This window comes from Phycodurus eques, chromosome 14, assembly GCF_024500275.1.
Source record: "Phycodurus eques isolate BA_2022a chromosome 14, UOR_Pequ_1.1, whole genome shotgun sequence".
NCBI classification, from domain to species: domain Eukaryota; kingdom Metazoa; phylum Chordata; class Actinopteri; order Syngnathiformes; family Syngnathidae; genus Phycodurus; species Phycodurus eques.
The window spans coordinates 13,740,134-13,765,905 of NC_084538.1; the positions used below are offsets into that span (position 1 = coordinate 13,740,134).

The following is a 25,772-nucleotide window of genomic DNA, read 5'->3' on the forward strand; positions in this document are numbered from 1 at the left end:
CCTGATGGAGAAAACAAATTTAAAACAATGTACTTTGGTCTTTACACAATGATCATTAACCTTATGCAGATTCAATTTATTTTGAGTGAAAAATGTTTTTTTGGGACACAAGCATCAAACCACTTCTGCCATGTGACTTTCCTTCAGAGATGCCATGAAACGCATTTCTCACCCTAAATATTCAGTCACATGCTCCTTTTTTTTTTTAAATAGTTGCTGAGCAACAAGGGTTGGGTCAATTTACCCACTGGCTCATTTTAGCCCACTCTCCACATATACAAATTGTAATCCGCAAAGGAAAATTACAATTTCGCTATTTGTATCGAATCAGCCTGTCATGCAACTCAACACATACAGTATGAAGGAAATAATTCGATGTGGTGTAAAAACCTTTAACCCCATAAAGTGTGCGAAACATTACACATAAACAGCTCTGATGATGATGCAGTGCAGTTCTGCGCCACAAGTCCAATAAACATTACCAAATGAATACCTCTGACAGTGTCAACCAAAATTGGACATTTATACTTCCACAGGGGCTTGCATGGGTTTAGCAAATCAATAAAATTGGAGCATTTTCCTTAATTTGTCAATGATATAAGAATAAATGCAGCCATTGGAAAGAGTCTAGTACAGTATATGAACATAAATGGTGGCCCCCAAAATTCTCTTATCTGTCGTTCTAGTATCCACATTATTGTGGAGGTGCACCTAATAAAATGTCTGGTTAGTTGTATGCGGCAGTTTACTGTAGCAATTTGAACGAATAATGCTTCTGAGTGATGTTGAACTCCATAGCGGGCACCTACAGTATGCTTTGAGAGTTGCTACTGCTGCCCTGCTGGGCCTCCAGCTGACATTCACGAGCAACAAAACAAGCAAGGTTCTGTTACAGTCAAACAAAAGCAGCTGCTGGAGCACCTTACCTACTGGAAAGAGTATACTGGTCATTTTAAGAGTCAAGGGAATTGTTTTAAGAGCAGGTGCACCCAAAATACAAATACAAAATAGAATATAATTTAACTTGTTGCAGTGAATCGGAGCTGTGAAAGGTCGCAATGCACATTGACATTACTTTTGGAAACAATAGGGCTAAGATATTGCTTTTTTCAGAAACAGTCCTGTAGTCCTTAAAAGTTTATTTCCTTATTCTTTTACCCCATGTACATAGAAAAAAATATTCACACATTGCACTTTCACAATACAGTTTCCCTGTAATAACCAGCCATTTCCGTGCTTTTGCACTTTGAATTTTCCTCATTCATGAAACAAACTTTGGATCTGCCGAGCGTTAACGCACAAATTAGTTAGGGGAGTATGCATGCATTTTATGACGAGTGTATTTTATATGGTAAAGACATACACCAACTGCACAGAAGTCTATTAAAAAGAAATGCACCCATCAACTCTAGTGTTTTAGTTTAGGACTAGTTAGTGATGGTAACATTTCAATGACCACTTTGTCATTGGCGAGTTGGAAACAAACACCCAACAATACCATGGCATCCATAACATAGGACAGAAGAGTAAGATGAAGCACTATAGGCACAGTAGGCTTTTCATACTTACATTATTTACACTTTCTCAAACCTTCTAATTGACTTTGGATAGTAATCTTACTCGGGGTTACCAATGATAATATAAGAGCAAAAAAACCTCTGACGAAATCCAAACAGACATGAATGACCCAAGCACAAAGATAACCCCAAATGATTAGGCGGAACAAGATTAGAGCAAGCTGCAGGGACGATGCTCATAACTGCAAAAGTTCAGCCGATATTGTCTCAAACAAAAAGCCCCTTAGCTCCTAAGCGCTGCCAATCTGGACTGCATTTCTTCAATGTCTTCCTCGGACTCGTCCTCTGAGGCTGCGGTGGCCCCGGAGGGCATCTCGGGCAGGGCGTCTGTGACTTTGCTGGGGGCTTTGCCGAGGGCACCTAACACAAAGCAAAGCAACCAAACAGAAATTAGCCTGGATTTACATTGCAGGTCCAAGTGTCCAATCCTGTTTTAATGGCAATATCAGATTCATTTCTATTTCCATGTACATTTCAAGTGACACACACCTGATATGGTTGTTTACACTCTACACATGAAACAACCCGCACGTGCAGATACCCAAACGCCACGCAAATAACTACACACCAATGTGACAATACAAAACTAAACAATATAAGTGGTTCTCTACTAAATAACAGTTACTTTTTCGAGCCTCCACTATATCGCAAATTTTTAAGCAAATGTTTTTTTAATGGGTTTTTACATCCACCAGTCAGTTGCAGGGCACATATAGACATGAACAACCATTTGCACCCAAAGTCACACAATCACTGAGTGGGAACCGAACCTGCACTGCCTGTACCGAAGTCTGGGAAAGTTGAAGAATGCGTCACTGATAGGCAAATGTACCACTACACTTTCTTTTGTTGCCCCTGTCCCAGCTATTTTTGGAACGTGTTGCAGGCATCAATTGAGGTAATATTTTGAAAAAAAAAAACAAAAAAAAAAACAAAGAAACAAAACACATTCATTAGTTTGAACGTTAAATATCTTGCCTTTGAGGGGTATTCAACTGAATACAGATTGAAAAGATCATTGCATTCTGTTTTTATTTACATTTTACAAAATGTCCCAACTTCATTGGAATTGGGGTTTGTATTTACCTGGACTGATTCTCCCGTTGATTTAAATAAGGGCAACTTTAGCAATTCTCCACTGGCTGCCGTCATCAATTTTCTTTTGCATATTTAAAGGTGGATGTACGTCTAATCTAACACACTGTATTTAGACCATACTTAATGGTCTATGATTTCACTGTAGTTTACACTTACAGCTGGGGTTTATTTTTTTTGTGTGTGTTTACTAGTGTTGTTTGGGCAGACACAGCTGTGTAAATGTCACCGATTGCTGCATTTCAATTACAATAAGGTGACATTGACGAGGAATGGCCGATCAGTGCGTTTACACTGCAGTCAGTGGCTGATCTCCGATGCGCATCAGATTTGAATTCAGATTTGCAAGAGGCCTGATTCGGATCTCAAGATATTTGACTCCATTTGTTCCTCTACTCTGCCATGTCAAAGATCCCCCCCAAAAACTCATAATTGGGTCACTTGATCCATGTCGTATAAAAGCCAGCCTTAGTCACATGCGTCAACTCCGTGAAAGCACGTGTGAAGCCCACAGAAGCATCACCTGCTGTGATCTCAAAGAGGATCCTGTCAACTTCCTCCTCCACCGCCTCTTCCATGTCCTCTCCATCTTCCATGCTCTCAAATGTGTCCTCTAGCATTTCCTCAATGATCCCAGCCTGGGTACAGAATAAATAAGCAGTTCTAGTCGTCAAACATCTCGCTCATGAAAAGAGCCTTATATTCAAATATAAGGGGGTTTTCAGTTTATAACGGTCCCGGTGTAAGTAGTTCGAGGTTAGGAAAGGCGCGCAATGAACTAATTCGTACAGTGACAAAAGAAAACGTCACATGGCACAAGAAGGAACACTCTGTTACCACCATACTTACCGGTACCATTTTTCATTTTGATTTGCATATTTATGACCTGGAAGAGTTTTTCCAGACATGTTTTACTACAATTATGACTTTCCTGCTGCATTAGTGATTCATGAATGGACTAATACATTTCATGGTTCGATTGGTGTTGGTATTTAAAAAGTGCTCTTCATCATGCTGGTCACATTTTGACATGTAGTGCTGAACGATTTTTGGAAAATCTAATTCAGATTTCTTTCCCGCAATATTGTGATTTCATATTTATTTTTTTCATGGTCGTCTTCCAATCTTTTTACAAACACAACCAATAAATTAATCTGTATTACAATAAACAATCAGATTGATTAGCCAATCAGGTTGATTAGCCATTTTATAGGCAAATAAACCATTAATATTAACGACAGTTTATCTATTTTTACATTTACTAAACACTGACTTGCAGTCTTGGAAGTGCTCAACTATGAAAACTTAAAATTCTACCAAACAAGTGTGGTGTAGACCCAAGTTTGTAAATCAGATTACAACATTAATGCAAACAATTCTGTGCCTTTATCGCTTCAAATTTTCATGTTTCATGATTGAAACATCATATGTAAACATGAGGACTGCACTTCTTTAGCACTGAACTTATCTAGACGGTCTATAAATTAGTAAATATACATACATAAAAAAGCCTACCAATCTCAAGCCAGTAAGATCACACATACTAAAGTCATATGGAGCCATACTGTCAAACATGTTGGTGGTATTTGGCCCACTTGACCCACTGACTGTCGTTTGTTTTAGCCATGTCGTTGTCATATCCAGTCTCCTCCAAAAGTATTGGAAGGGCAAGGTCAATTCCTTTGTTTTTGTTGTATACGCAAGACATTCTGGTTTCAGATCAAAAGATGAATATGAGACAAACGTTCTGAATTCCAGCTTGTATTTCATGGTATTTACATCTAGATGTGTTAAACAACTCAGGACAGAGCACCTTTTGAAACCCAAATGTCTTTTGTATACAACAAAAAGAAAGGAATTGACCTTGCCGTTCCAATACTTTTGGATGTGACTGTTTGGCCTTATGATGCTTTTGTAGATGCTGGAACGAGTTTGGAGTGTTGCCTTACATGTTAGTGTTTGTAGCTACAGAGGCCAGACATGTTTCTTACTTTGTGTCGCATTGTCTGTCCTAAATCCAAAATAGCCCCAGACAATCGAAGTACTATTCCTCTCAGACAAAAAGTCACCACTCTGTGTCCTCTGTCATTTGTTGATGCCATTTTCAAAGATATTGTAGCGTACATTTTCTGATAGTTACGATTGTTTTGTTGGAGCGCTGTTTTTTTTTCTTCTTCCTCCTCCCTTTTTTTGATTGGATGAGCAGACGGGAGGAAGGAGAAGTGCAAGAATGTGTGTGACAGAGGCAAAATGGAGTTGGTTACACGAGAACCTTGTTCTTTTGGAGAGGTTATCGACTTTTTTTAAATTTTAAATCACAGCCTTTACAATTTGAAAATTGCATTCTACCGCATCGCGATGTCAGCTTGAATTCGATGAATCGTTTAGCTCTAACGTCATGAAACAAAGACAACCCCGAACAATTGACCAACAGTACCTCGCCATAGCGAGGCTTTAGACAAGATGTTCTCAGACGGAGGTGGCCACCGAGCTTAGTGTCACAGAGTGTCATCAGTAGGTTGCAACAGAGATACGGAAAGACTTACAGAAAGGCATAGAAGTGGACATCCTTGGTTATTTGTTGGTTGATCTATGAATCAAATACCTGTTGCGATCATCCAAACATTCCAACCGAAAGCCAAATAAGACTGGAACTCCATTGTAAACTAAGGACCCCGTGTAAACTCAAATAGTGGCCTTTTATTTACTCAACTTCAGAGCGTACTGGGTATTTATTTGCTACGAGTCCTGTAAAAATGCTTGTGCAAGGGCATAGCTATGATTTTGGGGGGAATTGTTTTATTTGTTTACTTATTTCAAGGATACCCCCTTGAGATGGATCATCTCATTTTGTATTGTTTAAGTTGACAAATAATTGAGAAAAGCGGGTCTATTAGAGCAGAGGCCACGTGTTGAGGGAATATGTATTGTTAAATATGGCTGCAGACCTTCATCATCTCCTTTGATAGATCTCGCATGGTGGCCTGTATCTCTGGGACTTTGACAAGACTCTGCATGGCTTTCATCACCTCTGTGCTCTTCTGCAGGGACCCAGCTACACGCAATAAAGCTAGAAAACAAACAAGAAAATACATCCTCCTTGCAGTCATATATATATATATATATATATATATATATATAAAAATACAGTTGAACTGTGACGCAAAACTCACAAAGCTGATTCTTCATGCTGAGTGATACAGAGTTGAGGTGGGCTTTAGAAGAGTAGAGCTTTGTGACGGCTCGTTTTGACTGAACCATCTCCTTAGCGAGAATCACACAGACGTCCCTCTGACCCTTTTTGGCAGCATCTTTAATGGATCGCTTCACTTTTTCCTGTTCCCTTTGAATATCTGTCACAAAAGATGCAAATTTATTTTTGGACTAAGGCTGGATTTACACTGCACGGTTCAAGTGCCATTCACGAAATCTTACACTCAATTGGGATCTGCGCCATAGCAGTGGGGGAAGGGAAAAAAAAAAAAAAAACATGGAATCAGATAGCTTCAGAATAGAATCGTGCCTCTTCCAAATAGGGATATAAAATTTGCCAAAGCAGTTTAAACAGACAGAACGGCTCTATCTTGTGGAAGCGAGCTTGACGTCATCTAAACACACTTATACACACCTGTGTCTGTCCAAACAACACAAACACTCGCTGTAAATGACAGGGGAAGCATAGACCATTAAATGTTATATAAATATGCTACAGTAGTGGTGTGTCCATTGTTAAATAAGCAAAATAATTGCGGGCGGTGGGCAACAGACTGATGAGGAGGTTCCCCTCATTCAAATCAATGGTAGTCAGCCCAGGCCGACAAAATGGTATGTAATGTTAATGTTTGTATTAATAATTTACCATCGTTTACTTCAGTGGATGCAATTTAGAATCTGCGCATGCTGGTTGCTTCAAGTGTGCATGGAATGTGAAAAACAGATTGATGAACACAGTGTTCCCTTCTAATTTGTTCCAGGGATGTTTTGATGTATTTTAAGAAGGGGTTAAACTAGATCATCATTCATTAGTGTAACTCAGCAAGGTGTCCTAATTCATTATTGGGTCAGGAGAGGAAAAAAATAACTCATAACTCAATAACTCATTTGCTTGCTGTCAAATAGTGACATGAAAAATATCCAGGTGATTATACATCTGCATTTGGATGATTAGTAAAGATTTAAAACATTATTGTAGGATTAATAGTGGGACATTGTGTATATCGTGCCATTTCCTTACCTCGAATTTGTCTGTCGATTGTTCTTGATTCTTTCCTGATTTTCTGGGTCCACTCATTTATCTAGAACAAGAAACAGGGTAGGTGTAAACTTAAAACATTTTTTTACAATGACATTTATTAGAATATGAGTCAAGTCTCATAAAATGCTTGAAATGTCCTTCAGCATTTTAACATTCCTCAAACCTTTGCTGAAACGTGTGATACACAGAAGCATTCAAAGTCCCATCAGCATCCTATTTCTATAAAAGCTTTCGAGATTAACACTTCCAGTAGTATCAAGCAAGGGTTAAGGCTTCTTTATACTCGCGCGGCCGGCAACCGCGCTGACGTCACTGCGGCTATCCCGCGCGCAGTTTGCCTTTATAATCGAGCGCAACCCACGCACGCTGTTTTGAAAGTGTGCTGCAGTTCTCCTCATAGTCGGTCGGGGGTGTCGCTACGGCTGGTATTGGCTAGGACGCCACAGGGTGGAGTTCCCTCTGCATTTTTTTGTCTATTTCCGGTAGTCGTTTATACTTTCCTTTCCATAACAAGGAACAAAGCAACAACAATGGCCACCATGGAACAGAGTCTGCTAGAACAAATGGACCTAGATGATCAGATGATACGTTTAATGCCGCAAAATCAAAAAAAAATGTTTGTGTGTGCGTCAAGCTATGCAGAAGGGGCCGTGCGGGCCAATTCGTCGGTCACGTGATGCAATGGGGGCGTTGTCGGCCGCAGGAGCATAAAGAGGCCTTTAAAGTTCCAAAATAGAGTTTCGATGAGAGGGTTAGGGTTTCAAAGTAGACTTTACACCGTTCTGATCGGTATCGGCCGATAATTAGCATTTTATGTTGATTGTCTTTAATGTCATAATTCGCCGATCCGATCCGCATCTAATAGAAGACAATTATTTTGTTGTCTGTCCCCATGCTTCACTGGCACAAATAGATGAACCAAGACACATTCCATCTTCTGAGCTGCTTATCCTCACAAGGGTCGCGGGCGTGCTGGACCCTATCCCAGCTATCATCAGGCAGGAGACGGGGTACACCCTGGACTGGTTGCCAGCCAATCGCAGGGCACATATAAACAAACAACCATTCGCACTCACATTCACACCTACGGGCAATTTAGAGTCTTCACGCAACCTACCATGCATGTTATTGGGATGTGGGAGGAAACTGGAGTGCCCAGAGAAAACCCACACAGGCACGGGGAGAACATGCAAACTCTACACAGGCGGGGCCGGGGATTGAACACCGGTCCTCAGAACTGTGAGGCAGACGCTCTAACCAATTGTTCACCATACCGCCACCAAGATACATTATTTATTGTATTTTTTGAGCAATATTTTTTGAGCGATCGGATCGTGATCGGTTATAGTTTCTTTAAACTCGCTGACCGGCCCCAAAAATCATGATCGTGTAAAGCCTATTTCAAAGTAGGGTTTAGACCTAGGGATCGGGATTCAAGTTAGGGGTTTATCCCGGTTTCTAGCCAGGGTTAGGTTTTTAAAAAAGGGCTAAGGCTTTAAATTAGGGTTTCAGGTGCCAGTGTGAGTTTGTGCACATGAAAGAGACCCTAAAAGTCCCTTCCTTCCTTTGTCTCTCTCTCTTTCTATAAATTAATCCATAAAGTGTATACCTACTTTGCCCCCATGTACAACACGCTTCAAAACAACAAATTGACCTAAACCTAATGTAATTGCCTTGGTTCGTTACAACTACAAATGTGAGAGCAATCATCTTGGCGGTCGGGCTCGAAATCAGGTTTGTTTACATCGAGGTGGTTGACAAGCTATGACAGCAGCCTATAGCTTCAAAGCTAACGTAGCTAACTAGCGCCACACGTAAACCCGTTATTAATGACCGGCGGCCCAAACGCAAGTTGCACATGAATTCAAGCTAACGTGTATTCGCTATTCGCAATTCGGCTAAGCAGCGCGCTCGAGGATTGTATCGTGATTTACGGAGCGCTAACGTTAGGCTACTTAGCAAAGTTAGCGCTGTCGTGTGTGACTTTAACAGAGGCTGTCGAAGACTGTCACCCGGTTGTTTCGTGGTCGCTGCTTACCAGATCTTTCGGTGGCTTCTCCGGTGTTCTACCGAACAGTCCCATTGCGCCAAAATGCCTTAAATAGCAGGTTGTTAGCCTACTTACGGGTAGTAGATGGCTACCTGGAAGTATTATCCGAGTAGCACTTCCTGTTCTCGTTCAATCGGCTCAGTGCGAGACCAGTGCGGATGTAAAGGAACAGTCCGTGGTTTTAATCTAGCGATTAGGCAAAGGTAACTTTCAATCAAAAACTAGCTAGCGAGGAAACAGAATTATAACTATTAGTGTTGCTTATCCGCCTGGATACAGCACAACCGATTAACACGATATTCGACACCTAATTGTGGGAAATAAATGATTAAATGTAAACAATTGCATGTTCAAAATGCATTTTCTTTGTAAAATATTAACTTATCAATTACATGTTTTATGTCTACGTTGTTTATACTTATTCATAGTTACTTTTACGTTTATTTCAATTAGCTGTAGTACAAGCAGCAGCATTCACAGCTCGCTCGCACAATTGTGACGTCACAGCCCTTTATATCAATTTATAATGAAAAACAGCGCAAGAAAGCAACACGACTCCGAGTGAAAATGGAATCAAATTGAAAAAAAAAAAAAAAACATTGAACATCACTAATTATCTCCGTCATCGTTGCACTGTTGTGACGTTTTCAAAGGGTCCCATTTCCAGCGAGTTCTAGATTGTTCTGGTATCGATCGCTGCACGCACCAATCACTTAAGGGCAGTGAGGGCGACACACCAATCAGTGACGCGGGGAGGCGGGCCTTACAACCTTTGGTGATGTTTAGGGTTCTTCTCGGAGTGGGAGAATCCGCCGTTTTCATCGTTGCCCTCAGGATTACGCCGGATGAGTTGGCTATAAACAGCACGGATTACATAACGACGAGTAATTTACTCAGTGCACTTGTAGTTGGTGGACGTGTTGCTTTTCAGAGGAGTCTTAGATTTATTTTTATTTGAATAGAACAGGGTGATATTGATCTTTTTTCACAAAGGTGACAAGTGCGGAAGGATAAGTTTCTCAGGAGGGTAAATAAGAGCTTCCATCATGTCAGTGGTCGGCATTGATGTGGGTTTCCTAAACTGCTACATCGCCGTGGCCAGGAGCGGTGGCATCGAGACCATCGCCAACGAATACAGTGACAGATGCACGCCGTGAGTATCAAAATAATGAAATAAATCAATTTAAAAGACAGGCGTCATCATGGTGAAAAGCAGACCCGTTGTAGTTTGTTACGCAATGTGTGCGTCTTGTGTGACGCTCTTGACGAGCGATGCTGCTGGCTTCGGATGGGAGGATAAGGCCTTTTACCTTCAGCCTAAGCAGGTTAACAGAGGTCCAAATGTCATCACAATCAGCTGACAGTGGAAGTGATGTGATAATTTACATAGTTGTGTTCTGTTGTCCAGTTCTGCTCAAACTTGTCTGAAAACAGCTATAGAGGTAACTTGCCATGCATGTGTTAATGTGGCGTGTTGCTTAATTTCTAATGCTGAAACAAGAGAGGGACCTACGCCTGGTAGGCTTGTACATTATGTCTGTCCACATAGAAGGAAGAAAGTTCCACAGTCCAAGCTGTAAAGAGTTCATTGCATTTGGGAGGTTTTTGAAGATACTCCAGCTTCCAACTTTCTAAAAACATACATGTTGGGGCAGCATTGTCTCCTGTAAGGATTTGGGCTTTGGAACCGTTTTGGTTCGAGTCCAGCAGTGACCGAGTGTAAAATGACAACGAGTACTGCAGCACTGTTTTTGTGGACCTTTCACTCTATCATCTCTGTATTCCTGAATGTGTGTGATCAGGTTCTGTGTGGCGTGCAATACAAATAAAGTGTGTTAGTTGAATTTCCCTTTGAAGGATAATAAAATAACAATGAAACTAAACAGACAGTGCTTATTGTTTCGTGTTTACAGATAATGTTGTCACAACAACACCAAATGTCCAATAAAACAACAGAAAGTGTTTATTTTTGTCTGAAACACAACATTTTTGGGGTTAAAAAAAAGTGCATAGGATGGGTACTATGTGGTCTCACAGTTCTGAGGTCTGGGCTCTCCTGTGTAGAGTCTGCATGTTCTCCTAGTGCTAGCATGCATGTTCTCTGGCTTCCTCCCACATTCCAAAAACATGCATGTTGTTTTAGCGTTCATTGAAGATTACACTCCATCGGTGTGAATTTGACTGTGTGCGCTGTGATTGGCTGGCGACCAGTCCAGAGTGTACCCCACCTCTAGTCCAAAATCACCTGGGACAGGCTCCAACTCCCCATCTTTATGTCGAGATAGATGTGTCATTCCTCCCGTGAAGGGTAATGATGACAAATGGCTGAAAATGGAGGGAGGTTTTTGAAGGTGAACAATCCTGCCTCTGTATGTGTGTCGTCAGACTCCCTTGTGAAATGACTGTAATCGAAAAGTGGCTTTCTGCTCTCACGCAGACAGTCAATACATTTGTTCTCTGTTGGCCACATATTATAGCTGGATTATTTCTCCATAGTTCACTTCATCTGCTGATGCACTTGTCTCTCCTCATCCTCATCAAGGGCTTGTGTCTCTTTTGCCGCCAAAAACCGCATCATTGGAAATGCAGCCAAGAGTCAAGTAAGGACAATCCCACACTGTCCACTTAATTCAAAGTGACTCTCAATTGAAATGACTTTAATGTGCATATGATGCTTCTCCCCCAGGTGATAACAAACTTCAAAAATACAGTGCATGGCTTCAAAAGGTTCCATGGCAGAGCATTCGATGACCCCTATGTGCAAGCAGAAAAAAACAAACTACCTTACAGTTTGCATAAACTGGCTGATGGAACCACTGGACTGAAGGTGAAGTGTTGACAAAATTGCATTGATATTTTTTCACATTTTCCGCCATCATTTTGTTCATATACTGTATGTCAACCTGATAGTAAACATGATAGTAAACATTTTTTGTCCTAAACGCGAATGGCTCATTGTTCCCTCCACCAAGGATCTTTTCATAGAAGTATGCATTCATTCTTCCAGTGATGATTCTGTTAAGATTTTGAGAATCTACACATGATGAAGTCATTAAAAAGATACAGAATTCATGATTGATTCAGTTCATCGACATATGCAAGGTATCAACTCAGGAGTTACACCGAGCATTTAAATGTTTACTTTGCTGGTTTCCCTTCACCGAGTTAAGGATAAGCTTTAAAGAATAAAAAATAAATAAATACAGGGTGTGCCAAAAGTTGGTTGACACTTTTAACATATTTAAAAAAGACAAGAAAGGAGGTTGTGAGAAAGGATGGCTGGATGGATAGATGGAAGAAGGGAAGATGGACGGTAGTAGGAAAGGATGAAAGGAAGGAGACGAGGATGGTATGAATGGAAGGAAGGAATGAATGAACGTTGCAGGCAAGGATAAAGGAATGAAGGAAGAAAGGGGCTCCCCGCCAATCGGGTCTCCACCAGATCAACCCGCTCATACCCGCACCCATTCAGAGTCCACATAATATACAATAGATAGAACCTAGACTCCTACTACTGTATGTAACATTAGTAGTTTTATACCGTCATACATTGATTGCTATTGTGCTCTTATTTGTATTTGTATTTTTTTCTTTGTTCTGTTTTTCTTTGTCTGGCCCTCTCAAATCTTGTTCCAATCATTTTCCAATAAATATCCACCACAATATAAATAACCACAGAGGGAGTATATGAAACGCCCCTGTTTAACAGAAAAACTGTTCCGGCATAAAAAGATGTATAGATCCTCGAAGCAGCCGAACAGGACAGGACAAAAAAAAAAGCAACAAAACCAGAACTCTAGCTAGAAACCCTATTTTGAAACCCTGCTGGATGAAGTGGCTGGGGAGAGGGAAGTCTGGGCTGTCCCTGCTAAAGCTACTGCCCCCACGACCCGACCTCAGATAAGCGGTAGAAAATGGATGGATGGATGGACCCCCTGGCTTGATCACAATTTTGAAACCCTACTTAAAGCCATAACCCTGGCTTCAAACCCTGTTTTGAAACCCCAATGCTCTTTTGTCTTCTGTCTTTGAAACCTTTCTTTAAAACCCTTAACCTTCCACAAAGCCCTAACACTTGCCTTGATACCCTATTTTGGAACCCAAAACCTTGCTTGATACTACTGTTACTTAAAAGAGTCCATCTGGGAAGCTTTTATTGAATTGTGTGGTGCTGTGTTAGACATTTGGATGATTCACGAGATTTAACAGCGTAAAATAAATGTAATTGTAAAGTGTAAATGAAATGGGGGGGGGGGGATTTGAGTGTATACTTACTTTTGCCCCCCCCCCCCCCCCCTGTACCTATGTCTGACAAAAAACAATTCAAAAAAGGCTATGTAAAAAAAAAAAAAAGAAAAAAAGGGTCAGAAGCTTTAATCCTGCACATAGTTTCAGAAGAAATTCTTGATTTAGAAAGCAGCACATAACGTATGGAGTTAATGGCAAAGTGTATTTCCCAGGTACGTTATTTGGACGAGGACAAGGTGTTCACAGTGCAGCAAATCACAGGAATGCTGCTCAGCAAGCTGAAGGAGACATCAGAGGGTGCCCTGAAGAAGCCTGTGGTGGACTGCGTCGTGTCTGTCAGTGATGCAAACATAGCTCCGGACTCTAACTCACAAGCTTCTCAAATTGAACCACGTGTGTTTGTGCTCTATATTCCACAGGTCCCCTGCTTTTTTACAGATGCTGAGCGGCGATCCGTGTTGGATGCAACACAAATAGCAGGTCTCAACTGTTTAAGGCTAATAAACGACACCACCGCAGGTCAGTGAACAGCACACCTGGGCAAAGTACAGCCCCTGGGCCACATCTGGCCGGTCCACAGTCTCTGAAATAAATTTAAAAAATAAAATAAAATAAAAATAAAAAAGTAAAGTATGAGCTTCTTTTATTTTAATGTGCATGTGTGTCGGCAGTGCAAGTGAACAAGAGCAACGACTTGTCTTCAGTGTTGCCAACTTAGTTTTGCTGTATTTAGTGACTTCCAACCATTTTAGCAATTAAAAAAAAAAAAAAAAAAAAAGAATAGCACCAATGACAAATTTGGTCCTCATGTAGGCAACATTCTTATTGCGTGATCATTTGAAATTTCAAACACTTGTAGGGATCTATAGAAATAAGATGTTGCATATCTTTTTCTTGTTAAATCATTGTAGAACATGCATACTCCACACAGGCGGGGCCGGGATTTGAAACCTGGTCCTCAGAACTGTGAGGCAGATGTGCTGACCAGTTGTCCACCGTGCCGCCCTAACATGCCAACACAATACAGTAAATTCCGAAACGTAAACAAGCACTCAGTACACTGCCGATTGTGGTCCATGATATCAACTGTGTGTGTGCTGTGCGAGCTTTTGTGCGTGCGTGTACGTAAATGTGAAAGTGACACACACACACACACCATTGTTCCCACGACAGTAATTTTGATGTGAAGAGCGAGAAAACTTTTTTTCTTACTACTTGACGTCAGCCGTAAACGCGTTCAACCAGCTCACAGACGAAGTTGAGAGTGCTCACTTTTCATTATAAATATTATTTAAGCTAAGTATTGTAAGTCCTTCAGTGAGTCAGTCCTTAGCCTCCATGACAGATTGATGATCGCGCACTCGGTATGAATAATTCACACGCAATGCATTGCGCGTTTAACACGGCAGTAAAACTATTCTTAATGTGTAAATGAAAAAGTAACAACAATCAAATACTACAATTTCTCATGTATAATGTGCACCCATGTATAATACACACTCACAAAGTTGACCTCAAAATTCTGGAAAAACCTTCTACTTATGTATGGTGCATTTTTACAATGCATGATTTTGCTTCAACACATATGATCAACACATGAGGTATTAGCTGTATTTTGTTAGTTTTTTTCAAAGATTATTCTGAAGTCAAGTACTTTATTTGAACACATGCTTTTTTTTATTTACTTGCTCTTATTTTGAAAGTCACAGGCCTCTTTTATTTAGTAAATGAGAAAACACACAGTTGTGCGCATATGTTTGATTACGCAGGCAGAATTTGTAAGATGGGTACAATTCTTTAACGAAAACATGAACGACAAGGCGAAACACATTTAATTTTATTTTAATGGGATTCAAATTAAACGGTCAAGCATTTCAGAAAATCATTACCATTAAACCAAATATAGCCATAAAGAAATTAATGATGGTTGTTGTACAGTCATATTTAAAAAAAAAAAAAAAAAAAAAAACATTTCACAAATTCTGACAGTGTATGTAAATTTATGAGCACAACTGTGCATATATGCAGTCATACGGACCACTGTCATATTGGAATGAAAGTGTAGGCTACACCTTTTTCATAACCACTAGGTGGCGGTGGTATATGAGAATGAAAGTGCACACCTTTCTCATAACCTCTAGGTGGCGATGGCACATTAGAAGTGAAAGTGTACAGCTTTTTCATAACCTCTAGATGGCAGCATATATTTATAAAAATTGAAAGTTTTTTCCATTTTCCCCAATACCTATGTATAATGCGCACTATTGACTTTTGATAATTTTTTGGGGGAAAAAATGTGCATTATACACGAGAAATTACGGTACACTTTTTACTAAGGAAATTAACAGAAATAGTATGGCAACAGTGAAATCATGCATTTCTTTGCACCTTTATGGCACTGAACTGTCACTGTGCATTGTAGAATCAACAATCACTTCCCAATCGCTTTCTTTGTTGGGAAAAAGGGCGGTCTTGGTAAAATGCTGTGGCACGGACGGTCTTGGTAAAATGCTATGGCACACTTGGACTGCTCTTTGTTTGAATCGCCAGCTACAAGTTACTGTTTGGTGAGAGACATTGATGATGCAAAAGTAACTATTGTTGTATTGAAGAAGTAACTTTAGTTTAATGACTTTTCTGGCAAAAGTAATGCGTTACTTTGCTCGTGACCCAAAATGGCAGCTTTTTGGAGTAACGTGTTAGCGGCATCACTGCACCTGGGTTAAATACACTGTCCCTTTGCTATTGTAGTTTTGATTACATTGGCCATCATTGCTGATTCCGGAGCAGATGACATTGACATGGCAGCACAATAGAGGCTGAAATCTGATAGTACTAAAAAAACGCATCCTCATACAGTAGTGGAAGCAGTGCAGCAAGAGAAATGCTATGAAATGAAGAGTAGACTAATATGAATAAATTAATACATTGATGCTGGCCTTGAGCATTTTCCACTGCTATACCACTGGCCTTCATTAGGGTTGTGGGGGAGCTGGAGCCTATCCCAGCTGACTTTGGGCAAGAGGTGGGGTACTCCCTGGACTGGTTGCCAGTCGGTTGCAGGCCAATGATAAATATATGTGACTATTAAACATACATTGTCTAAAGTTGACTATAAAATTAAATCATTCGGTCAACTATGGGAACTGAATATAAACTAAATACATGGTTGGGAGGGGAATGGCATACATTATAGATTTATTGCAAGTATCCATATAACGTGTGCAGCTATATGGCGTAATGCAACTATATAGGGTACAATTATGCATTAAGTATTTTATATGACTTGGAATGCAAATAGGTGTGTAACGTGAACATATCATTTGGTGGACACTTAAAATAAGCAAAAAATCTAAAAAATGATATAAGGTAAAGATAATTGTATTTTATTTGACAGTGGCATTAGCCTATGGGATCTACAAACAGGACCTTCCCAGTCCAGAGGAGAAGCCTCGCAATGTTGTGTTTGTGGACATGGGACATTCTTCTTACCAGGTCGCCATCACGTCCTTCAACAAAGGCAAACTCAAGGTCAGTCGCCGTCCACTTATTTCCTCTCAATCTCACCATGAACCTTATCCTCGCTGAGCTTTGCCGGCGTGTTGCTTGGTCGCCACGCAGGTCCTCGCCACAGCATTTGATCCCTATCTGGGCGGGCGTAATTTTGACGAGGCCTTGGTGAATTACTTCTGCGAGGAGTTCAAAGTCAAGTACAAGCTGCACGTACGTGACAACCCGAGGGCTGTGCTGCGACTGCATCAGGAGTGTGAGAAGCTCAAGAAGCTCATGAGTGCCAACTCTTCAGACCTGCCTCTCAACATTGAGTGCTTCATGAATGACATTGACGTTTCCAGCAGGATGAACAGGTCCAAACAAAGAGGTTATCATTTAGATTGATAGCATTTGAAATGATTTTGACCTTGTTATCAACCCACAGGGGCCATTTTGAAGAGATATGCGCCCAGTATTTAATGCGGGTAGAGATACCGCTGAAGGCCGCCCTCGAACATTCAAGTATGTCCCTATGATTTAATACACTCAGGTATGTCAGATAATGTTAAGTCAGCATGTTGTGTGGCAGAGCTGAGCCGGGACGACATCTGCTCCGTGGAAATAGTCGGAGGTGCGACCAGAATGCCGACCATCAAAGACCGGATTGCCAAGTTCTTTGGCAAAGACGTCAGCACAACGCTCAACGCTGATGAAGCTGTCGCCAGAGGCTCTGCCCTTCAGGTGCCCATTTTATTTATTTTCTTTCTCTCTGGAATACATCGTATTGTGTGTTATGTTTTGATTTTTGTGTCATTTTGTTGTAGTGTGCAATCTTGTCTCCAGCTTTTAAAGTGCGCGAGTTCTCCATCACCGATGCGGTTCCCTTCCCCATTACTCTGCGCTGGAAATCGCCAACAGAGGAAGGAGTCGGGTGAGGACACATGCCCTCTTACAGTTCAGGGTTGTCCAACTGATTTACTTCAGGGGCTACATACAACCTAAGTAACCATTCAAACTAAAGCAAAAACTATTTTAAATGTGTAGTGAAACAGAGAAAGAAATTGATCACCTACCAGTTTTAAGCTGTTGATGTTTAAATGTCAACAAATTTGGTTCTTTTGTGTTGACACAAACAATTAGCAGGTTTCGTTTTGTTCTCTTACTACATCGAATGTGAACCAAGCCATGATTTAAAACCAAGGTATGTACCAAACTGTGAATTTTGGTGCACCGTTAGACTTTTAGCGGATATAAATTTTTGTGGTTGAGTTTTATCCTCCCTCAATCATAACTACGATATGGCCCCGTGATGAAAACATGTTTGACACCTCTGAGGCTAGACCACAGAAGCATAAATCTTATTGCGACCTAAGTGGGATGCATACTGTAACTATCCTGGCTGTTCAGAACAATATGGATAAAGTGACAATAAGTCGAATAGAATGCACACCTGGACATCACAATCGTTAATTCAGTTGACATCCAAGTTGTCCTAATTCCCCCCCCAAGAATCTTACATACATAAAGTGAATTGATGTTACGGGCTCCAACTGTCGCCAAACATTTATTAACTATACAGGCAATGGTAACTTTTTAACAGTCTTACTGTCACACATGTATAAAAAGTAAAAAGAGGTTTACCAGAATACCACACAAATAATGTCAAACTGCTCACCGTTTGAAGATGCTTGCAGAATCGGAATGGAGAGGGAACAGGAAGGTGTTTGCAGAGCCATACGTTAACTTCATTTACCGGTATTTACTTTAGTAGTGCCGATGCACAATATAGGGTTAATAAGTTGTATCGTAATAACTATTAATTTAGCATATGCTCTGTAAAATCTATTTATATTTAGGTTACATTTGATTTTATTGTTCATATTGTACAGAGGAGACAGACCCTTCCTATGTCGGTGAACGGTCCGTTTATGTTTCTACCGCTATCATCACACTTTTTATATTTGTCATTATTAGTCTTTGCCTCAAGTGTCCAAAATCGAACGTTTTTGTTTTTTGTTTCAGAGAGTGTGAGGTGTTCAGTAAGAATCATGCTGCCCCTTTTTCCAAAGTGATCACCTTCCATAAGAAGGAGCCTTTTGACCTAGAAGCCTTTTACAGCTGCCCTCAAGACCTTCCATATCCAGATTGTAGGATAGGTAATGTTTGACTTTTCTGTGCACAATGTCTCTCAGTTAATATCATACTGAAGGATAATGCACCAACCACCACCGAAGCCTTGAGTTTTAAGTGATCTATTTTAAGTTCAAACACCCCCCCCCCCCCCCCCCTCCTCTGTTACCAGGATGCTTTTCAGTACAGAATGTGGTGCCCCAGCCAGATGGAGACAGCTCCAAAGTGAAGGTCAAGGTGCGCTTTAATGTACATGGCATCTTCAGTGTGTCCAGCGCCTCTTTGATTGAGAAGCAGAAAGGAGAGGGTGAGGACATGCAGATTGACACAGAGCCACTTGTGCAGAATGAAGGCAGAGCAGAGGAACAGGTAGAGTGATCTGTGGTGCATATTTCAGTTTTTAACTGTGGTGCATATTTCAGTTTTTAATACTTTTAACAAATACAGTGAATGTTTGTATTTGTCATTTAAATGTCACTGATTTTTCTCAGACCAAAATGCAGGTAGATCAGGAAGTCCAAAGCCAGGGGGACCAGCCAGATGAAGACAACACTCACATCAATAAGGTGGGTGGGACAAACCACCATGTACTGTGTTTTCTTATCCGCAGTCATAATAAACACACCCATGTCTATAATGTCCTTCAATTATACTCAAAAGTATCCCGATAAATTGACAAAAGGATTGATGGATGAAAGTGATCCATCCCTCAAATAAATATCTTACATTATTTACATTATTTTTTCCATAAATATTGTTGTACACATTATGATACCTTTGCCTTTTATTACTGTTTTGGTATATCATAAACAATACAGCTATAATATAAGGAGTCTAAAACAAAAATAAATTGTAAGACAAGACTGAGAGAAGCCCCCTCTGTACTTATATAAAACAAATAATAATGTGCTTCTTAATGTCCAAATTAGTCTTTGAGGAAATAGTGTCAAAACAGCAGCTAAGTGTGTTTTGGTGCAGGAGGGTGCTGGTGGTGCAGAGGACAAGCAGGATCCAGCAACAGTAGCAGAGAGCAAGGCCAAAGTGAAGGTGAAGGGTGCTGACTTGCCAATTGTGGCCAGCAATATTAGACAGCTTGACAGCGAGGTGCTTTGCAACTTTGTCCAGTTTGAGGTGAGTTTCTCAAATGGTCTTTTTGAAGTTTGCAGATTATCTTTACACTGACCATGTAATATTGACATCCACATTCATTTGCATTCTCTGTTTCAATCAATGGTGACTTTGTAAACGGGGCTGGTGTAGGACCAGCCAAATTTACTGGCCTATGGGGCAATTAGGATTGAGCCCTATGAATTCTGCCTTGCAACAAGTGGCTACTCAATTTTCTTCATAGCTAGTGGTTTCAATTGTTTAATTAGTTCCTTGACCAAGCTCAGTATGCAATTTACTTCTTTGTCAAAGGAGTTTGACCCTTTAAAGTTATTTGAAATGCTATTTATCTGTTCCAGCCCCCCCCCCCCAAAAAAAACATCTCTTGTAACATGTTTTTAATCAATAAAAATTTATCTGTATTTTATAAAAACATAACAAAAGAGAATATTAAGAAATAAACTGATTTCATAGAGTGGAATTAAAATAGAATATAACTTTATTATCCATGTCACAGGAACAATGGAAATCAGTTAGGCATCTCCCAATTTGGAACATTCAGGTAAAAGATAAAAGCACAGAATTGTCAAAAAGACACTTATTCACAGACCATGCAGTTATTGACATTTGAGAGAATGTCCGTATTATGCTATGGTAGTAGTGTGATTATTTACATTCAGGTATTGGACATATTTTCTATCAGACGATATTGCTCATGTCTTGTTCATTTTATTACACTTTTATGTACAGGTGGGTATTTTCATTAGTTCTGACTGCATTTCACAGCTTTGTGGTAGAAGCTGTTTTTGAGCCTCGTGGTTCTAGACTTCACGTTTTACAGAAGGAAGGCGGGAGAAAAGTGAGTATCCATGGTAGGAGGGGTCAACTGGCTTTCCACAATAGTCTGCCGCCAATGTAGGTTTCCCTGGGATGGGTACTATGCATCCAATCACCCACGCTGCTGCTTTTGCCACCTGCTGGAGGTCCCTCCTGTCATTCGCAGAACAGCTGCCAAACAAACTTGTGCATCAGTAGGTCAGGAATCAGGAGGCTCTCCATAGGGGATCTGTAGAGGTTTATCAGCGGGGTACAACCAGAACTGTCTAGTTGCGATCCTAAGAATGAAATTACCTGGATAAATGAGAATATTTACAGGAATCTTTATCAGCAGGTGTTGGAGCTGGTTGGGCTTGGGTGTTGGGCTTGACGTAGTTTCCTGAGGAAGTACCGTCTTTGACGTGGCTTCCCCACCTAATGCGAGATGTTGGTGGACCAGGTGAGGTCTGTGAGGAAATTTGGACTCCGAGAAACTTGAAGCTTTCCACCCTCTCCACTTACTCTCCATTGATCAAGAGTGTGTTCAATACTCTTGGATTTCCGGAAGTTCATGATCATCTCCTTCGTCTTGGCTGTATTCACGTCCAGATTGTCGACTTCACACCATCGCTTGAGATGGCAGACCTCCCCCCTGTAGGCTGACTCATCGGTCTCCCAGATCAGTCCTACAAGGGTGGTGTCCTCAGCAAATTTGACAATTGTGTTGATGGGGTGAATGGGAGAGCAGTCATGTGTAAAGAAGGAGTAAAGGAGGGGACTGAGGACATATCCTTGAGGTTCAGGAAGAGAGTGTAGGAGCTGTTGTTTCCCATCTGTTTTAGAGGAAGTAAGGGCTGTGTGGATTGCTGTGTTAATTACATCGCCTTACTGTACATACTGTAGTATTCGTATGTTGCCTTTTTGGGGCGTGGCCTAGTGAGTGACGTCAGGAGCTGGAGTCGTGCTAGAGTTCAGTGTGAGCATCTGGGCGTGAGACTGCAGCTCGTTTCGAGTGTTCTCATTTTGTGTGTCCGAGTATTTGTCCCGTACAATAAACGGCTTTAAATGCAACTCTCCTTGCCCACATGTGAGGGCATTACAATACATTAATAGCTCCATTTTTTTGTTTTCATTTCACTTTAGCGGCGGCGTATCTGAAGCTTGCTTGTAGCTATGAAGCTTTCTTGTAGCTCCAGTTTTGTCTTGTCACACAAAGCAAGAAATTGACCTCTAACTTGAAAAATTCAAAAGATTAGGACACTTGTAAGTCAAGGTACCCCTGTATTATGGTGGTGTTTGTTGGATCATGGATGTTATTTTTTTTCCTCATAAATTTGTTTTGTATTGTACGAAAAAATATGTTGTATTTCTTTTGGTCACAGCGTCAGATGATCGTGCAGGACAAACAGGTGAAAGAAGCGAATGATGCTAAAAATGCTGTGGAAGAATACGTTTATGATCTCAGAAACAAACTCTGTGGCATCTATGAGAAATATATCACACAGGAAGTAAGTGGTGTTTTTATTTTATTGTATATTTGCAAGAATCAGCATATGGATGTTAAATCTTAAAATGTGTGTGCCATTAATAGGATAGCAACAGGTTGACATTGCTACTGGAGGACACTGAGAACTGGTTGTATGAGGAAGGGGAGGACCAACCCAAAGACGTCTACGTGGAAAAGCTGGATGCACTCAAGGTTTGTTTTATATCACTTTGAATTTTACATGGGTGCATTTGTTAACAGATTATGTATTATTCCAAGTGGATAGCGTGTGTTTACAGTATGTGCGTGCTTGTCTTCTGTAGAGATTGGGTCAGCCTATTCAAGACCGGCACAGAGAGCATGAGGACCGGCCGAAGGCTTTTGAGGAGCTTGGCAAGAGGCTACAATGCTACATGAAGTTCTTGGACTCTTATAAACAGAAGGTGAACAATTTTTTTCCATAGATATTTTGTGAGTCATGCTTTTTGTATGTAAAATGAAAGTACTGCATTGCAACACACAGGCTGACCCTGTGTAATGTCTAGTATTGGACATGAAACAATATTGGGGTTTCCTGTTACTGATACACGGGGTAGGGCCAATGGGGGGGGTGCCATTGGGTCCCTGTGGCCCCCGCTGGGTGGCCAGTCGTCGGGGCGCCTCGGTGGGGCCGGTGGACCGCCCTGGGTCCCTCGGTGTGTGACGTGTTCCGTCCGCCGGGCTGCTATCGGGTGGACCCCTGGGCCTAATCCCGGCCCTCGATTGATTGGGTGAGGTCCTCATCCGCCGCGGTGCGGCCACAGCAATTAGAGGACACTTCTGTCAGTCTTTGTGCATGTAAAACGGTATCAATTCACTTGCATGTATCCGCAGGCACACACCCCTTATTGCAACAAATAACTCATGAATATGCAAATCGCTCGTGTATCCCCTCACTTATAATCTCGTCCTGTACACTTTTATAATTTACATAATTAATGCCACCACACTTCAGTTGTACAGTCAGGTTCACGACCCTTGTCCTGCATGCTTCTTCTCCTGTCCTTGTCCTGTTCTATCTTGTCCTATCCTTCCCTCACAGGGTGTAGCACTGCAGCCCCATGCAACACTCATATTTAACGTTTCATTGTTGTAGATAATGTAATGACTTACTTCTTTCATTCTGTTTACAATTAGTGCTTTGTCCTTTGTCTTTGTTTCTTTCTCCCTTCTACAAACTTTGTTCTGTTCGACTGATCAAGTCTGATTCTCAATAAACCTCAATTATAATACCACAGCGGAAGCATAAAAACTCCACGGTGACACAGTGAAACTGTTTCGGTATAAAAGGGATACAGATTTTCCATTCTTCTTGACCTAACCGCCGAACAGGACAAAAAAAATAAATAAATGATTGGAATTTTTATTATTTTATTACATTTTGAAAATACAGTAGTCAGTAGCCTCGGTTCTGAGGTTGGGTGTTCAAATCCAGGCTCCCGGCTTCCTCTCTGGCATTTCCATGTTCTCCCCATGCTTGTGTTGGGTTTCTCCAGTTATTCCGGTTTTCTCTTACATTCCCAAAACCTGTTAGATTAACTAAATTCTCCATAGGTGTGAATGGTTGTTTGTCTATGTTTGACTGTAAATGCTCTGCAATTGGCTGGCGAACTGTCTAGGTTGTACCCAGCTGGGATAGTCTCCACCCGCAACCCTAATGAGGACTGGATAATGAGGAAGCTTTATAGAAAATGGATGGATGAATATCTTATTATATCTTTGAGGACCACAGTCTTCTACTTCTAATGTAGAGAACATCATCCACTACACATTTAGAACGTTGATTTACCTGTATTGAGAAAGGTGTCAATTTACTTGCTTATACTTTCAACTTTCTATCAAAATGGAAAAAAACAAAAGGTTTTTAAATATCTCCTGACACAACATTTTAATGTTTTTGCAGCTCTCTTGTGTCTTTTCCAGTTTAGAGATGAAATTCGGCCTGGGTATGAATAATTTTGAGCTGAACTGTAAATAACCTAAAAAGTGCATTCCAGGATGATAATTGTGATTCCAAATTCTCTACAGGATGAGCGTTATCTCCATTTGGCTGCAGAAGATGTCAACACTGTGGAGAAGTGCTTGAATGACAGCATGGTGTGGATGAAGAGTCAGATAAATGTGCAGAGTAAACTAGCCATCACTCAAGATCCTGTTGTCAAAGTAGCAGACATCATTGCTAAAATTCAGGTATGTGATGTCAATTCTTCCCCCAGTTATGAGTCACGCTATATCTGCTATGACCTCAACACTTATGACCCCTATGCAGGTGGTGCAAGATGTATGTGCTGCGGTGATCAATAGGTCCAAGCCCACAGTGGAGGAGACGCATGAGGTGATCGACCAAAACAGCGGCGCTCCTAATAACGGCCCGACTGCCAACCAAAGCCCAGATGGGACGGGAGACGCCAAGGGAAGCCAGCACACAAAACATACTGCAAAGGAGATGGAAGTGGACTAAGAAGATTGTCTGGCATCTCTGCATTTCTGTGACGACCATCAGCGACCATGTAGACTTTAGGGGGATAGCATTACAGTACCTGGGACCACTTCTCAATCCTCACCGGCCACACAGGTGGATTTGGTGGCTTTGTTTATCTCCACATTTTCAGTTTGCACTCTTATGTCCATCCTCATGTGTGACTATGGTGTGATTCTGCTTGCAAAAGCTTCTGACTATTAAAGAAGAAACCATGCAATAGATTGAAATGTTTCACCTTTCCCTTCCACTAGGCATTGGCCAGTCCTCTATTGTAGCGTGTGACCCCCCCCCCCCCCCCTCTCTCTCTCTCTCTCTCTTCCCCTCCCTCTCCTCCCCCCAGGAGAACTAGAGTAGCCAACAGCTGTTACCTGTTAGGTTGTATGCAATAGTACTAATTCAACAGTATATATTTGTATGTAATACATTTGGGACGAGATGTTCAAGCCTATACAATTTAAATTCTATTTTAATATTTAATAAAAAGCCATGTTTACGGTACACAAGAACACATTCCCAATGGTAACATGGGCTGACCTATAGTCTCTGTAGGAAGTGATGGGCTACCTATTTCCTTGTTGATTTTCTTGCAAGTTTCCATTTAGGAAATAAAGATGGAAAAATAAACTCATCTCGCTGTAAAATCAAGAGTCATCTATTGTGCAATCATTTTTAGTGTTTGAAATGAAATAGATAATGTGAAGTATTGCTATGTTGAAAAGAAAATATACAAAGTGATAGACGTTTATTGCCGGAGAAATGATTATAGACGTTTATTGCCGGAGAAATTATTATTTAAATCATTTCACCCCAATTTGCTCCTGTTGACACAACAATAACAGTTAGCTATGTATTTCACGCTATTCCCTAACTGTACAAAATGCGAACCGAACCGATTTTTTAGTAGAAAACAAGCATAACTACGACGTGACCGGCGGTGAAAAAAACGTGTTGGCATCCCTGCTTGTGCAGAACGTTTCGAAAATATCTTTCGCTTA

At 40.9% G+C, this 25,772-nt stretch overlaps 2 protein-coding genes across 2 annotated transcripts; one reads left to right on the plus strand and one right to left on the minus strand.

Moving 5' to 3' along the window:
• Positions 1-1,124: 1,124 nt before the first annotated feature.
• Positions 1,125-9,560, minus strand: chmp3 (charged multivesicular body protein 3). Its single transcript, XM_061695495.1, has 6 exons — positions 8,966-9,560; positions 6,907-6,967; positions 5,846-6,025; positions 5,621-5,742; positions 3,196-3,310; positions 1,125-1,937 (listed from the first exon to the last, which is right to left on the minus strand). Exons 1-6 carry the CDS (start codon positions 9,008-9,010, stop codon positions 1,801-1,803), a joined length of 660 nt encoding a protein of 219 aa, XP_061551479.1. The 5' UTR covers positions 9,011-9,560; the 3' UTR covers positions 1,125-1,800.
• A 193-nt stretch (positions 9,561-9,753) lies between these two features.
• On the plus strand, positions 9,754-25,405 carry hspa4l (heat shock protein 4 like). Its single transcript, XM_061695494.1, has 19 exons — positions 9,754-10,130; positions 11,520-11,577; positions 11,664-11,804; positions 13,438-13,560; positions 13,645-13,744; positions 16,623-16,756; positions 16,847-17,091; positions 17,163-17,239; positions 17,307-17,458; positions 17,542-17,648; positions 18,740-18,873; positions 19,020-19,216; positions 19,339-19,413; positions 19,826-19,978; positions 22,153-22,278; positions 22,362-22,469; positions 22,580-22,699; positions 24,324-24,485; positions 24,565-25,405. Exons 1-19 carry the CDS (start codon positions 10,024-10,026, stop codon positions 24,754-24,756), a joined length of 2,511 nt encoding a protein of 836 aa, XP_061551478.1. The 5' UTR covers positions 9,754-10,023; the 3' UTR covers positions 24,757-25,405.
• The last annotated feature ends 367 nt before the right edge of the window (positions 25,406-25,772 follow it).